We start from the raw sequence: 16255 nt of genomic DNA on the forward strand, positions 1-16255 counted from the left end.
TTCCATTAAACTTTAATAAGCAGGGGATAACAACATACCTTGCCTGTTGCACACTAGTCTGCCTGGGTATGCATTCAGGTGAACAAATATATAAATTAGGTAGTACACTGTGATAGTCTGTTTCACACCCAAAGATGGCTGGAAGCACTCATAGGCACATACAATGCACTGTGAGAATAGGTTCTAAAAACTTCTTCTTGCTATCAGTTATCCACATTTACAACTAAAACTTTTTCCATTGTGTTTGCCAGTCTCTTTTGACAAAACAGCAGAATGATTTCAAGATTCAGCTGAAGCGCTTGGAGGACGATCTGCTGTTTCGCCTTTCCGCTGCTGAGGGCAGTTTCTTGGGAGACACTGAACTCGTGGAGAAACTTGAGACCACAAAGTCGACTGCTGCAGAGATAGAGATTAAGGCACTTGCAGTTTTACTGTTTGATACTTGTCTATTTCAAAGCAACATGTTATGTCCATACAATGCCTCATGGAGAGAGCATTGTGCAAATCACAAGTGAAGACAGAAGGGGCGAGGCTTACTCCTTTCCAGTCATTTTGGCATCTGTTGAGGCAGCTCAGAATAGTTTGGAGTTGGTGGGGTGGGGATAGATAGATAGATAGATAGATAGATAGATAGATTATAGAACTCCTTTCTCCATGTTTCAAGGTTCACTCATTTTGATGATGCAGCATTGAGTAAATGCAAAATAATGGAAGGCAATTTGTCCCACTTGGGATGGAGAGGGGCTTACCGTGGTGGTTGGATGAGAGTTGCTTACCTTTTCCCACTTTCCTTTCCTTTTAAAAAATGGGTGGCTAAACTCTAGCCCTTCCCTTGTTGTTGGACTACAACTCACGTCATTCCTAACCATTGACCATGCTGTCTGGGGGTGATGGGAATAGCAATGACATCTGGAGAACTTCCTGACATGTTACTGAAGCCACTGATAGGGCCTACAGCATATTAACACTAATGAAAGGATAAAAACGTAAGAAGACTACCTTCTGCCACCATGGAAACCATTTCAGGGATTGAGTTACAACTCATGAAGCTCCAATTCACCATAAGTGGCTCACCACACAAGTTCATTATTTTGGATATGATTTCTTCAGATGTTTGAAGATTCTTCTAGGATGGAGGCTCGTGTCTTTCCATCTTATATTTGGTGTAGCTAATCCCTCCTCTGTCCTCAGTTTGAAGATAGATTAAAATCTGCTGAAGTAGATGCTAGATTAACAGCACAGCCCTATTCATATAACAATGATGGTTTTCTTGATTTACTTTCAAATATGTTGTTCTACAGGTAGCAGAAGCCAAAGAAAATGAAGTTAACATTAACGAAGCCAGAGAACATTACAGGCCAGCAGCTGCAAGAGCATCCCTTCTTTATTTTGCCATTCATGATCTGAGCAAAATCAATCCCATCTATCAGTTTTCATTGAAGGTTTGTTCTCATCCTTATTCTGATACTAAAAAATAAACACAGTGTAGTAAACTTCATGAGATTTGCACTATTTTTCAGAAATGTGGGAGTGCTTAGGTACATTCATTTATATTTGTACCCCAATTTATGTGACCAAGCACGCTTTCTGAGTTTTGCAGTACGTTAAAAGCTTGCAGTAACTGTTTGATCATAAGAGTTAGGGGAAGGAAAAAAGAAAGAGTCATGTACGCTGTACAAAAATGGCTCTGCCATACCACCTTCTTAAAAATTATTGTTGATCTCCAGCTTCAAAGGGAGATATATCAGCAGGATTCATTTTAGAAGAGGTTATCACAATATCAGTCAGAGCTGCTGACAGCAAGTGTGTGTGTGTGTGTGTGTGTGTGTGTGTGTGTGTGTGTAGGTCTCCTGAGGCTTCCCGAGGGCATTTAACAACTCCAGAGTGGCATGTCCCTCTGGATCAGATAGGCAGGGCCCAAGTTTCTTGATTAAGCTGATCAACAGTAGCTGCAAATCCCCACTTTGGCAAGGAAGAAAGGAAAGAACGTTGAAGTGGGCCAGATCCTATTCCTCATCTCGGTCTACAGAAACAGGAAATGTAATGAATAATCTCTGTGCACCTGAGGTTTACATTCTTATGGTGGCATCCAATGGCACCTGCTTGTGAGCATTGAATGCCCTTTTGCAGATATTAAACTCAATCCTATGCAGCAGAAGCAACTGTGGTTGGAATAGTAACATCAAAGGTTTTATTTATAAAGCAAATAACAAAACAGAAAGACAACTGTCACATCCATCTTCAGCAGAGGAGCAGAGAGAGGGAGGAGACATTTAAATAGTTCCCATACTCATACATCAATTAAGTAATTAAAGGCAACCCGCAACATTATGCAATGTGAGAATGAGACATCACAATACTGACACTGCTGTCTTGCACAGTGTAAATCTGTTTGTAGAATGTGGCCCCTGGTTTCTCTGCCCCCAAAATTTGTGTGTCCCAGAAATTTGCTCCAGAGGCTCCTTTGCTCCAGAGGCATTCAAAGGGAGATGGAAGGAAGGAAGGAGAAGCCCTCTTGCACAAGCAGATGTATATTTGTGCTACACTGGATCTACGTTAATTGGTTTTAAAAGTAAATACCACTGCATTCCGACAACAGCAGACCAATCCAGAGATTACAGCAGCTAGTTTTGAGCAATTAGCACAGGCATAGGCAAACTCTGCCCTCCAGATGTTTGGGGACTACAACCCCCATCATCCCTGACCATTTGTCCTGTTAGCTAGGGATGATGGGAGTTGTAGTCCCAAAACTGCTGGAGGGCCGAGTTTGCCTATGCCTGAATTAGCAGCTTCTGTCTTTAAGAGATGGTAATTATGTTGTTGACCTTGTTTTTAAAGCATTCTGAATTACTGTGCTTTTGAATTATAGAAGCCAAATCCAGGTTTCAAAAATGTTCCTCAAGAAAAGGAAATTCTGATGTAATTCTGTGTTCCTTTAGGCTTTCAACACTGTCTTTCGTAAAGCAATCGAGCGAGCAGAAGCATCGGATGATATCCAAGGACGCATCTCCAACCTAACAGAAGCTATTACGTATTTCACCTTTCTTTACGTAGGCCAGGGACTTTTTGAAAGGGACAAGCTAATTTTTCTGGGCCAGACAACATTTCAGGTGAGAAAAAGCCAACTTTAATTGCTTGCATCAATTCAGACTAGAGATACTCATGTTGGTACAACATAAGAACAGGGGAGAATTAGCATGAAAGACTCAGGGGATATGGCACAATCGGGCATGCTCAGTTGTGTAGAGACTTAACTTCCAAAGTCCTGATCACCAATCCCTCAAAGTCCCTGCTTTAAATGTAGTTGAAAAGAATTTTGTTACTTCAGTCAGTTTAATTATAAGTCAAAGCTAGACGAGGCAAATATTTAAGGCTTTAGAAATGATTTGTATGGGAGAGAATGTCTTCCCAAAGGAGAAATTTCTGGTAGAGAAATTTTGTTCAGCAACAGATATTTAAGGTCATTATTTGTTACTCCAACTCATTATGCCCCTGCGGGGGGAATAGCAAACCTTTTCAGCATTTAAAGGAACAAATATTTGTTGGCGATTTACCAAATAAAGTACTGAGCATGTCTAAGGAGTCTTTCCATAGTTTCCTATAGTCTGCTCTGCCAAAGGATTTTCAAAATATTAAAAACCTACATTTTGTTTTCTTCAGAAAGTAGGTTGTCTTATTCAGGTGTGCACATTTTTTTGTATACTATTCCAAAGCAGATTGCATACTTTCACTTTCCAAGCTGTAAAATGATTAGCTGCTAAGGTTGAGAGGGGATGAGGAACACCAGCAGATCTCTGCCATGGCCATGTTAGGACCCATCTATACTCCTTGGCAGGAGTGCCAACTTGGCCCAGCGACCATGGGTGCCCGGTGCTGTGGGTGCTATACAGTGGGTGCCTGGCCCCTTCATGGAATTTTTTAGGTGCTCAGGCACCAAGGGCCCCAGGGGATTGGCACCTATGACTCCTGGCATTAAAAGCAGCAAGTTGACCAGTGAATGAATGGCTGTCTAGACTCCGTAGTGTGCCCTTCGCAGTCTCACTATCCACCTCACTAGACTCTTCCCCAGGCTACTCTCACACAAACCCTGCTCTGCACTCGCCTGAAGTGCATTTGCCTCACTGGAATGTGTCCTTGTTGTTATTATAATATAATATAATATAATATAATATAATATAATATAATATATAAATTTATTATTTATACCCCGCCCATCTGGCTGGGTTTCCCCAGCCACTCTGGGCAGCTTCCAACAGAACACTAAAATACAATAACCTATTAAACATTAAAAGCTTCCCTAAACAGGGCTGCCTTCAGATGTCTTCTAAAAGTTTGGTAGTTATTTTTCTCTTTGACATCTGGTGGGAGGGCGTTCCACATGGCGGGTGCTACTACCGAGAGGGCTCTCTGCCTGCTTTCCTGTAACTTGGCTTCTCGCAGTGAGGGAACCACCAGAAGGCCCTCGGCGCTGGACCTCAGTGTCCGGGCAGAACGATGGAGGTGGAGACGCTCCTTCAGGTATACTGGACCAAGGCCGTTTAGGGCTTTCAAGGTCAGCACCAAGACTTTGAGTTGTGCTCGGAAACATACTGGGAGCCAGTGTAGGACTTTCAAGACCGGTGTTATATGGTCTCGGCGTCCGCTCCCAGTCACCAGTCTAGCTGCCGGATTCTGGATTAGTTGATAATGCCTCTTTCCTTCCTGAATTGTGTATTGAGAGATGTAACTGGTTGTGTGTGCCAAAAATTCACTTTGCGTGTGTGGTAGAAGGTAGCCTGAAGTCATGTCTATAGCCCTGCCCACTTTGGACTGTGGCCCCCACTCAGCCTCTGGCATGCAGCCCCAAGAAGGATGCCCATAATGTAACGCAGCCTTTGGGCAGGGAAAAATATATATTTGCTGCTGCTCTAGAAGCAGGGAAACCATTTTTGAGCCCAAAGGCTTTGTTCAATCCCAGGGACCACATCCACACCAGTGGTTGGCAGGGCCCGTGTTCAAGGACACTTCCAGCCAGGCCAAAATGCTCAAGGAAGGTGTGAACCAGGGCCAGTCAGGAGTGTGGCCTAAGGAGATGGGGACGAGTAGGAAGAGTCATGAAGGCCAGATAAGGAGCCCTGAGATGCTGCATTTTTGTCCCCAGGCCTAAAGTTCCACACATACATATTTGAAAGGATGATTGCCTAAGAACTGTTCATTTGAGAAATGTGTATGAGTCCATTTTCTTCTTTTTTAGTAGTGCTGATTTCACATTTTGGAGTATTGCGAAGGGAATATATGGGTCTGCTACTCCCTTCTCCTTTTCCTGTAATTTTGTTGGAAGCAGCCCAGAGTAGCTGAGTGCAGATGGGTGGGCTGGAAAATAATAATAATAATAATAATAATAATAATAATAATAATAATAATAATAATAATCACTATCGTCATCATCATCATCATCATCATCATCATCAGACCAAGTGCAAAAAACGTATGTCTAACCAGAGCAGTCATGAAGGCAGAGATACTCAATACTTTGTGCTACTTCTGTATAAAATAGAATTATGGCAGTGCAGAACATTATAGAGTAACACCTTTCTTTGTAATGACTCTCACGGTATTTCCCAATTTTGTTCACTTCCTAGATTTTGTTGAGAAGTAAAGAAATAGAACTCACTGAACTGAATTTCCTGCTACGATTTACAATTGAACACACCTACAAAAGTCCTGTGGACTTTTTAACTACTCAGTCATGGAGTGCCATTAGGGTAAGTTTCACGACCAACCAGCTGCCTATAAGGAACCAAGCAGATGCCTGCATATACCCAGACAGCTTTATGCTTAGTTGTGAGCACCTTTTACACTTTTTAATGTGCTTCTCTACATTGCACAAAATATTCTCTTTTATATAGGAATGGCTTCTGTTTCTCTCCTGCTCCCACATGAAGAAGCAGGCTTGAGGGCCTTGCCACCTGCAACCCACTCCAGCATGCAGGATGTGAGCAAGGAATTACACTCCCCCCCTCTACACACACCCACCCACACACACCCACACACCCCACACACTTTTCTGCTTCCATCTCAGTACCGAGAAAGACCTGGAAGCAGATGACTGCATGGCTACCTGCCTGTCTGCATTGCCACTTTTCTTTAGGGGCTTCTCTACCTTTCTCAGTATAATTAATTAATTAATTAATATTCGTATGCCACCCTTCATCAGTAGATCTCAGGGTTCTTCATAATATGAAGCACCCCCACCTGCTTGCTCACCCCCAGATCTCTTCTTCACAGGCTGTCATGTGTAAGAGCACGAGAACTGCCTGTTGGATCAAGCCAGTGGCCAGTCAGATGCTTGATTCTGTTCTCACAGTGGCCAATCAGATGCTTGATTCTGTTCTCACAGTGGCCAATCAGATGCTTGATTCTGTTCTCACAGTGGCCAATCAGATGCTTGAGAGAAGCGTGCAAGCAGGACATGAGCACAACAACACTCTGCCCATCTGCGATTCCCAGCGACTGGTATGCAGAGACAGATGTCTCTGGCAGTACATGTAGGACATGCCCCTCATGGCTAGTAGCCATTGATAGTTTTGTCCTCCATGAATTTTCAGAAGAGAAGGAAGGGTGTCCACTCAGATGGGAAGGGAGGGCATGTTCAAACAAGGGAGACCATATATGAGAGAGGAGGAGCTGCTCTGAGTGGGGAAGGAAAAAACCTTTATGGGGCAGGTTTTGGACTAAAGTAGCTTGGGACTGCTTGTGGCCACCAAAGAAAACTTTGCTGGCTGTCTGTGTGCCCATAGATGCGCCACACTGGCAATGCCCACACTAAGGTTAAGTGGTCCATTGTGAAATTGCTAAGGTTTGGCGAAATCCTACACACTTTGGTATATTGCAAGAGAGTGTAATATGTGTGGTGAGAGAGGGTAAACAGCATCTCAATAATTGCCACTTATTTCTTTCTTAGTGCGAACAGTTGACGTGTCAATAAATCAGGCTTGCCATTGTTCTGTTTCAGGCCATTGCCTTAATGGATGAATTTCGAGGATTAGATAGAGACATAGAAGGTTCTGCCAAGAGATGGAAAAAATGGGTAGATTCAGAATGCCCAGAAAAGGAAAAGTTCCCTCAGGAATGGAAAAGCAAAACTTCTTTTCAGAAGCTTATCATGCTACGAGCTTTACGCCCAGATCGGATGACATATGCTCTGAGGTACTGCATGTTTGACTTTGTGAACTCCTTTTATATTTATCACATTTATTTATGTACTCCATTTATTTATGTGTACAAGTTGCATGATCTGTCAAATCGCACTTACAGAAATAACTAAAAAAAAGCATCAAACACATCAGCAGATGGCTGTACAGTGGCCATTCTAAATCTATGTGCACGTCATGAGGTAATCCATTCATATCATTCTCCTCCCTCCCAAACACTTTTCCTTTTGTAAGCCTGTGGGCAGGGACTGTCTTATTTTGCTGTTGTTGTTATTGATTGATTGATTGATTGATTGGTTGATTTGTAAGCTGTTCTGGGAGCCTTTTTGGCTGAAGAGCAGGATTTTAAAATTAATTAAATAAGTATCTAGCCACTTGTCTCACAGAACTGTCAATTCTACTACACCACTGCAGTCTCTTTTTCTCATTGTTTACAGTGATGTAGTGAAATACACACACTAGTTGAACAAGGCAAGTGATATGAAGTGACTGTTACATGGAGAGTCTTCAATGCACTCTGGATTTAAAATACCAATACGAAACATCACTCATTTATATGAATTAGACCTTAGGATTGTGGCTCCTGGTTAATTTAGAAACAACAGCTGGGATGTTTTCCCTTCAAGCCATACAACAGAACTTAGCTCAGCTTCTTGGGTTTTCTACACGTTGGTGGAATAGAATATATTTGAAAGGATGTTTAGGAAAATAGAGAGTGTGAGACTTGGGACCTAGAAAAACAGCTGAGACACTAAGGATGTATGCCTCAACCACCTCTTTCCCATCAACATGTGCAGACTGTATGCTAGACTCTTAATGCTCTGAATCAGGCTTCCCCAACCTGGTGAACTCCAAATATTTGGGACTACAAATCTCTTCAGACCCATCCAGGGTGGCCAATGACCACATGTCCAAAACATGTGTATGGCACCAGGATAAGGAAGCTTTCTCTATATGTTAACATATGTTCATTATATATACATTATATATTTTTGTAGAAACTTTGTAGAGGAAAAGCTCGGCTCAAAATATGTGGATGGCACAAGAATAGACTTGGCAAAATCTTATGAAGAAAGCAGTCCAGCCACTCCAATATTTTTCATTCTTTCTCCTGGAGTCGATCCTCTTAAAGATGTGGAGGCACTTGGTATGTTTTATTGAATAGGTATTGTTGGGCTGGTTTTTAAAACATGGGCAGGTGAATTGGCAACATTCCAAATCTTGCAAAACACAAAATGCGAACAGAATTTGTCGTGTTCATGTGGAATGCTATGAACCATGGTTTAATGCTACATGGACAAACCTCACTGAGCCCTAGCAAAGTGTGTTATTAGGGAGTGTTGGAAAAGAGAATGCATGTTTGATGATGGAAAGGGCCCTCATTTTGACATGCTACATTCAGAGGCATTCTGGTAGGAATTCTGACATGGCTGTGGGTAACAGGAACTCTCTCCAATAGTTGTTAATGTTGCTGATTTGCAAAGTCCGCAGAGCTTTTCTTAATGCATAGTTTATGATTGGTAACAACAGGGGTTTGTGCTTTGAGTTAGACAGAGCGGGAGTCGGTCTTTAATTAATGCATGTTAAGCTAACACAAAAAAGCCCACAAATAGTCATTATCAAGGAATAAAGCAGATTTAAATTTGGAATTGTTTTCCTCAACAAGAGTTAAGTTTTAAAGATTTTCCCCTCTCTTGCCCTAGCCCTCCATTCACTCTGGAAGGGTGGATAAAAAGTGTGAGGCTATTAACGCTGCAGCGTGAAGAAATTTTTAGATTGAACATTCCTCTGCTTGGCATAATGCAGGCTCTTTTGTGCTGTTTCTTACCTTTTGAGTAGATGAGGGCCAGAGGGCAATTTTCTCCATGCTCATGTAATCTTGTGCCCCCTGTGACTAAATAATGGTCATTATACAAACTATATTCAATTGTGTAAGAAACTGTCGCTTTGTACTTAGGATTATTATTCCCCACTGACTCTGCTGAGAATACCAGGTTAATACAGCTGTGACCTGACTGTGCTCAATTTAAACTTGGGCCTCACAAGGTGAGAGGCTTGCACATTTACCCACTGAACCAATCAGTTAAAAAACTGATGTGATAGCTACCACATGTTGCTCCCTTTTTTTATAAGGGAAATGGCTTGCACCCCCTGTACGAGTTTATAAAGCTCTGTAACAATACCTAGCATCTATCAAAATGTCAAAAGGTTCGTTATCTTAAAACCAAGGGAGCAGATTTCTGCAGGGTTTTTCCCCTAATACCAGCCATAAGGCTGCTGTTGAGAGCTCGCAATTTTGCTTGTTGAAATTGTGTTGAGTGACGAACTAATGTGTATTGTCCCAGTGATTGGTGAAATTAATGGGGCATTATCTCCCCCCCCCTTTCCCTCCATCCCCTTCCTCCTTTCCACTTTTGCTCGCCTCCCCGCCTCCGTTGCTCCACTTGCAGGCAAAAAACTTGACTTCACAATTGATTCTGGGAAATTTCATAATATCTCTTTGGGGCAAGGGCAAGAGGTTGTTGCGGAGGAGGTATTAAAGAAAGCTGCCAGGCATGGGCACTGGGTTATTCTGCAAGTAAGTGTGAAATGGCATGATTTGACGTTCCTTATGTGTTCTGTCGTGGGGCTTACTCTGCACATACTTAACCTGTGAAATGTCTGCCTGTAACAAAAATCATCAACAAGAAACAACCTTCTGAGGAATTCTGAGAGAAGACAACTTCACCTAGCATTATTTCTTTTCACCGATCATGATAGCAGATCAAAACGTTTGGAGAGCGGTTTGTGGGATTTGTTGCTTAACTTTCTGAAGTTAAGCACACAAATGGCACCACCTGCTTTATTACTGCTTGATTCTTTTGGCTCTTCCAAAATGGCTGCCACAGGAATGGGAGATCATCTTTCATCAAAAATATCTGTGAGGTTAGTTTTGCAAGATGGAGAATTTTCCTCTGTCCCTCAGTATCCATTATGCAGTGACAAATAAACTTGCAAGAGGAAAGTTAACAAAAAAATAAGGATTGGCGAACATGTCAATTTCATTGTTCCTCTTTTATCCAATCTTAATTTCAGTCCTACACATTTCTACATCTGACTTTGCAAAACAGCATTTTTGTACAAATTACCCCTTCTATGCACATTTTTTATGTGCCACTCTGTCTCATATACACATTTATGTGAAGCAATTTCCCCCAATGTAATACGTTTTTAATACTATTTTCATTAATGTATGCATTTTTATGCATGCGTTACCATTGTCTATGCATTTTTGTACACATTGTTTGGCTCAAGAATTGCATTGCAAAGTTCAAATGATGGCTGTGTTTTGGTTCACATATTGTTGTGAAAAATGTGAATTTTGTAAGTTCACCTTTAAATATAAACAGAATTGTATTTGTCCCCTACTCCTACTGAGGGTAGGTGGCATGTATTTTCTTCCATGCAAGCATGTGTGCATAAGATCCACACATGTCCACACAATTTTGCGGAAGATGTCCAAAGAAAAATATCCAGCTATGGAGAAACTCTGTGCCTCTATGTCCAGGTCATTGCTAGACTTTGGGACCGTGATACTTAGCAGTCAGACATTAGTACTTTTTTCAGCTTCTGATTTGTCGCTTTTGTTAATCGTCCCAGCGTTCCTAAATCCTACTGAACATTATCTGAGCTCTGGAGAGAGTTAGCAGGCTTAAGTGCATGGGTGGTTATAGTTGACATGATTTATATATGCTAGTGCTTAGCAAATCAAGGCCTAATAGCACCTAGAGATAATGAAGTCCTTCCTAATGTAACATATTAAAATAAAGTCTCTATCTTTTACTCCTCTCTGAAACTTAGAATTAAATCATATTTGGAGTATTAGCTGTTTTGTTCTTGTTATGCAACTGAGATAATTAAAGCTACATTTAAAATAATAAACTTGCTCTTATAATTGAAGTTTTGCATTCTCTCAAACAGAACATACACCTCGTAGTCAAATGGCTGGGGACATTAGAGAAGCTACTGGAGGAACACAGCAGAGAAAGTCACCCCGACTACCGTGTCTTTATAAGTGCAGAACCAGCTCCAAGTCCTGAAGAACATGTCATACCTCAAGGAATATTAGAGAACAGTATTAAAATTATTAATGAGCCCCCTACTGGTATGCTGGCAAATCTTCATGCTGCTCTCTATAATTTTGACCAGGTGAGGAGAAAATGTTCACTGGTAGTTTTGCTTTATTTCTTCTTCAGAATGAGGCATTCTGGGTGAGCACTTGCACTGCCTACCACATTGGGTTGTATGGTTTAGAAATTTATTGACATAATTTATATACTGCTTGGTTGTAAAAGTGTAAGAAACACTGTTTGAATTTTAAACAAGGTTTTTGTCTGTGGCGTTGCAGGCGCCCTTGTCGGCCATCTTGTCACAAATGCCTTGCTCTGGGAAAGGACCCCGTTTGCCCTTTCTCGTGACAAGGCAGGGAGGAAGTGGCAACAGAGAAGTGACCAGTGCTGTTGCCACAAACCAGAAATCAGAAAAAAACTAATGAGGGTTGAGAGGAGGAGGAGGAATGGGGACAACAGCTGGGAGGAGGAACAGGCAGTAATAAAAGGGGTGGCAGCAAGAAGGGAGTGCCCATTTTAGGAGGTGTAGCCCTTTTTTGCTGGTCCTGCAAACTTACTTTCAGTTTTACCTTTTGCTAAGATGAAAATATTAATAGATTCTTATTGTTGCTGTTTAGGTGTCATTAATCCTAGTAAGAAAACTACAGTTGTCGTCTCTAAAGGTTGTTGGTGATGTGATAGAAATACTGTTGTTTTTTCATAATCCTTTGTTTTAACAGGATACACTTGAATTGTGTACCCGGGAACAAGAGTTCAAAAGTATCTTCTTTTCCCTCTGCTACTTTCACACCTGTGTTGCTGGGAGACTCAAGTTTGGACCTCAAGGATGGAATCGAAGATACCCTTTTAACGTAGGAGATCTCACCATTTGTGTCAATGTCCTCTACAACTACCTGGAAGCAAACTCTAAGGTAACAACTTGGAGACCAAGTGTCTTCTGGCCAAGATGGTGGTGATATTTTTTGTTTTGTGTTCCTTAGTTTTAGAAGTGAACAAGGGAAGGTGAAATATATTTCTTTAGTGAAATGGTTGAAATGTGTATCTGTTGTTGGGTATACAAAATGGGCAGATCAAAGGTTTTCCACAGAAGATGCTTAAATTTCATAACATAGGTTGAACCAGTTGCACACTTGGTGGGTTTACTAAAGTAAGTAAGTAAGTAAGTAAGTAAGTAAGTAAGTGAGTGAGTAAATAAATAAATAAATAAATAAATAAATAAATAAATATGCCCTTCATTATGTTAACGAAAACAGTGCTTTACATGTGCATATATGCCAAATTCATTAGGCAGGTAATGAAGCATTTTGCACAACTGTAATTACATACAGCAGTCCTGACAGTTCATAACATTGCATTAATAATCACTACAATTAATTCTGATGATGGAAGCAATTTACAGCACGTCACATATATAAATAATGGTGTATTTCCTTCATGTGTCGTTATTATGTATTAAGGAGGCCACCTTGTTGTGACTTTCTCAGGAATGTTCCCCTTGAGTTCAAGTTTAAAGCTAGATGAATGATTTACTCTGTTTTGAGATTGGTTGCCAATCGGAAGATGCAAAACCATTCAGGTGTTACCATTCATTAAACCAATTATTCACATATGTAGCAAAGGTAGGTTAGTACTTTCTAAGTCTAGCAAAGACTTAGTAGGTTGGTACTTGCACTTAGGCACATGCAATTTGGTTAGCAATTAAGCTATCCAGTATTCTCACTCTAGCCTGGGAATTAGTTTTGTGCTACTTGCTTACTTGCAATTGCAGTATGAATCGGAATACTGCAATTTCTAGCTTTTCCAAATTAGATAAATAAAAAAACTGGATATCTACTGTGAATCGGTTATTTTGTGAAAATGATATTCAGTGTCACCATTTCAATAAGCGTTTTATTCTATAGTGATGCACATGGGACTTGATGTAAAACATTGCAATTTTTCCAACCATCCCTATGAACCAGGAGGCAAGTGGGAGAATATCCTTAATTGGTTCCTAAGCTGTTGTGGTCATGAAGGTTCTCTCTCACTCTGACCAAGGCAGCCAGGCCTGGTCAGGGCTCTCACTCATCCAAACTGTTCTACCTTTAGTCTCAAATCCCCTGAACTTAGTGAGCCAGCAGCCATATTTGGGCCTGGCCTGCCCTCTGAAGGAAAGCTAAACAAAATTATCCACCCAAAGTCCTTCCACAAGTCCAGCATGGGGAGAACACAAAGCATAATGGATAATTTTTACAGTCCTCATTTACCTTTTCCCCTTCCCCTTACATATTCTTACTTAGTAAGACATATACTCAGTAACTGACAATGAGATGGGGCATTGCTGTTCACCTGACCTCTGATTAGTCATGTAGCTGCTGCTTACTAGAAGGCAGAGGACAAGGAAGTTGAACCAATGCATGTCAGATTGTCTCCATCAGCGCCTTTGCACTGTGCTGACCTCCCTGCCGCTTCACCCCCCTTCTCTGTCTGCTAGTAAGTAGCAGCAAGGCAACTGATTGGAGGTCAAGTGAGCAGCAGCCTCTCCCCATGCCGTCTATTGCTTTGTATCTCTGGGTTCCCTCTAGGGTAGCCACATGTAAACAGGGATCCTGCTCCTTTAATAACTCTATAGAAGAGGGAGTTTCAGCAGGTGTACTTTGTCAGGACAAGCAACATGCACTTCCCTCTTCTCCATAACTATTAAAGGTGCAGAAGGCCTGCCCCCCTTTTTTTTTGCATCTGGCTCCCTTAGTTCCCTCCTATATTTGGAAAACTTCAGTTTGTTTGTCTGTGGTCGTATTTTGCTGCCAAATCATTGGAATGAGCCCACCAACATTACAGTTAATGACTGCAAAACTGGTTTTACAAGCACAGTCCTGTCTAAGCAGAAATTCACTGGGACTTATTCCCAGGTAAGTTGCTATAGGATTACTGCCTTAGTTTGCAGTTTTGTTTAAGCAATATATACTAGACTAGGTTTCATTTCTCATTACGATTCATCTTTGTCTGTTCCAAACCACTGCCCCTTAGTACTTTTCTCCTTTTCTGCATTGTACTTCTCATGTGCCACTTTACTGCCTTTTACTTTTTTCTAATATATGCATTTTTGGCAGTTACTGTATTGCAGAGTAGGGTTACAAAACATGCTACTGGAGCCTACTAAATATAGTGCAGCCGACTTCTAATGCATAACTTTGTGAAGCCCTAATGTGGCTGGTACAAATCTTCTCTATTAAACTTGTTTATCTAATTACATGATCAATTTCACTTTACAGATTTCCTTCTGTGTAGTTTTGCCCCCTCGGGGCATTTGCTGCTTACTTTTACAAAGGCCACGAGACCTTTGGGATGGCTGACTGCACTTTCTTCAGTCTTTTATTATTGATTTCTGAAAAGCTGGAGAACTTTGCTCTGTACTAAAGCAATCTACCTAATCCAGTAGTCTTCTGCTGGTCCAGAATAAACTCCAGCACTAGAGTCTTTCCAACTAAAGCAAGCAACTGCATGAGTAGGGATTATTTGGGGTGGGGGTAGATTGTCTGGATTAGGTGGCAATGGTATAGTAGGATTTAGTGTGCAAGATCTAGTATAAAATGGCATAAAGTGTTATGGAAAAGCTTGAAGGACAAAAGAAGAAATAGGATGAGTGGCCAACTGTTCATGACCTTCAAGTCTCCAGCCATTTAAAATGATAGAGAGCATCAGCAATACGTTTTAATGTTTAAAATAAAATTGAAGTGGCTACTATTAGCCCCTGCGAATTACTTTGCTAACCTGAGTTCATTTCAATATGCGACATAGCAGCAATGAATAATTGTTTGTTCTTGAATAATGTGTCCTTGATAAATAGAGGCAAGCTTATTTTGATAATGTAGGCTAAATTTATCAGTCCTCTAATACCACATGAATATATTGTTTTAAACAAACACACAAATTCCTGTTGCATTTCACCTTTAAAAACGTATAGCTTGAGATAAAGGTTTTGAAGTAATTTGTTAAAGAGACTTCTATAGAAACTGATTTTTTTTGTTTGTCCACTGAGGAACTTTTAAAATCCAGAATTCATACAGTTTTGAAATTATCTCAACACAGAATATGAATTTAATTATTTTAGAAATGTAACTTTTTAGGCATTGAGCAGTGATGTTTTGACATTTTTTGCCACTGTTTGGGGCCTTTTTCATCCTTCCCCTGCAAGATTTCTAATAACATATTGAAATATAGTATTGTCTTTTTGGTCTCTGGATTGCAGAGATCTGTATGATTTGCAAAACCCTTTCCCTCCAAAACAGAAAACTCATAGGCCTCTGAGAGTAGTCATACCACCCACAGTTTGTCAGGGCCTGCATAGCTTATAAATAATACCACTGAGAACATAGGCAAAACAAAAATGAATCAGTTTTACTGAATCACAATTATTAAACAGCTGGAAAGCATCCATGTTAACTTCTGAAATTTATTTTACAAAGCATAATAAGAAAAACAAATTCTCATGTTAGTCTTGAAATTTAATAATAAAAAAATTCCTTCCAGTAGTACCTTAGAGACCAATTAAGTTTGTTATTGGTATGAGCTTTTGTGTACATGTCACATCTTACATAGTGGCTATGTCCACACATCATGCCAAACCAACCTCCTCCAATTGTGTGCCTTCCAGTAGTTTTGGGTTTCTGCTTCCACCAATCCAGGCAAAACGACTAATGGTGAGGGATTATCTGTTGTGTTTAGCAAGTTGAGGTGTGCATGGACATGGTTTAGCAAGAAGGACTTGTAGCAAACATCTAGCTTCTCCACTGCCATGCCTCAACCCTCAAAGAGAACTTCAGAATCTCCAGCCATCCAAGCTAGGCTCCCTTAAATTCGACTTGTCTTGTTGTCCATACCAGGAATCTTGGTTGATCACTAACTGGTTGATTTCAAAACAAGCCAGTGGAAGATGACTTGTTGAACTAAACCAGAGTTGGGAATAAACTG

General features: G+C 40.8%; 1 protein-coding gene across 5 annotated transcripts in view; it reads left to right on the forward strand.

Moving 5' to 3' along the window:
* The window catches only part of DNAH11 (dynein axonemal heavy chain 11), a 149272-nt gene that overhangs the window by 123774 nt on the left and 9243 nt on the right, over positions 1-16255 (forward strand). For 4 of the 5 annotated variants that reach the window (XM_053409651.1, XM_053409647.1, XM_053409648.1 and 1 more), the window contains 9 exons: positions 252-416; positions 1302-1442; positions 2940-3110; positions 5622-5744; positions 6995-7188; positions 8192-8340; positions 9644-9771; positions 11154-11381; positions 12022-12213. In XM_053409651.1, coding sequence (XP_053265626.1) covers positions 252-416; positions 1302-1442; positions 2940-3110; positions 5622-5744; positions 6995-7188; positions 8192-8340; positions 9644-9771; positions 11154-11381; positions 12022-12213 — 1491 coding nt within the window. The remainder of the gene's footprint in view (positions 1-251; positions 417-1301; positions 1443-2939; positions 3111-5621; positions 5745-6994; positions 7189-8191; positions 8341-9643; positions 9772-11153; positions 11382-12021; positions 12214-16255) is intronic. The other variant, XM_053409649.1, reaches the window with a different exon arrangement.

Source organism: Podarcis raffonei, chromosome 12 (genome assembly GCF_027172205.1).
Source record: "Podarcis raffonei isolate rPodRaf1 chromosome 12, rPodRaf1.pri, whole genome shotgun sequence".
In the NCBI taxonomy this organism is placed as follows: Eukaryota; Metazoa; Chordata; class Lepidosauria; order Squamata; family Lacertidae; genus Podarcis; species Podarcis raffonei.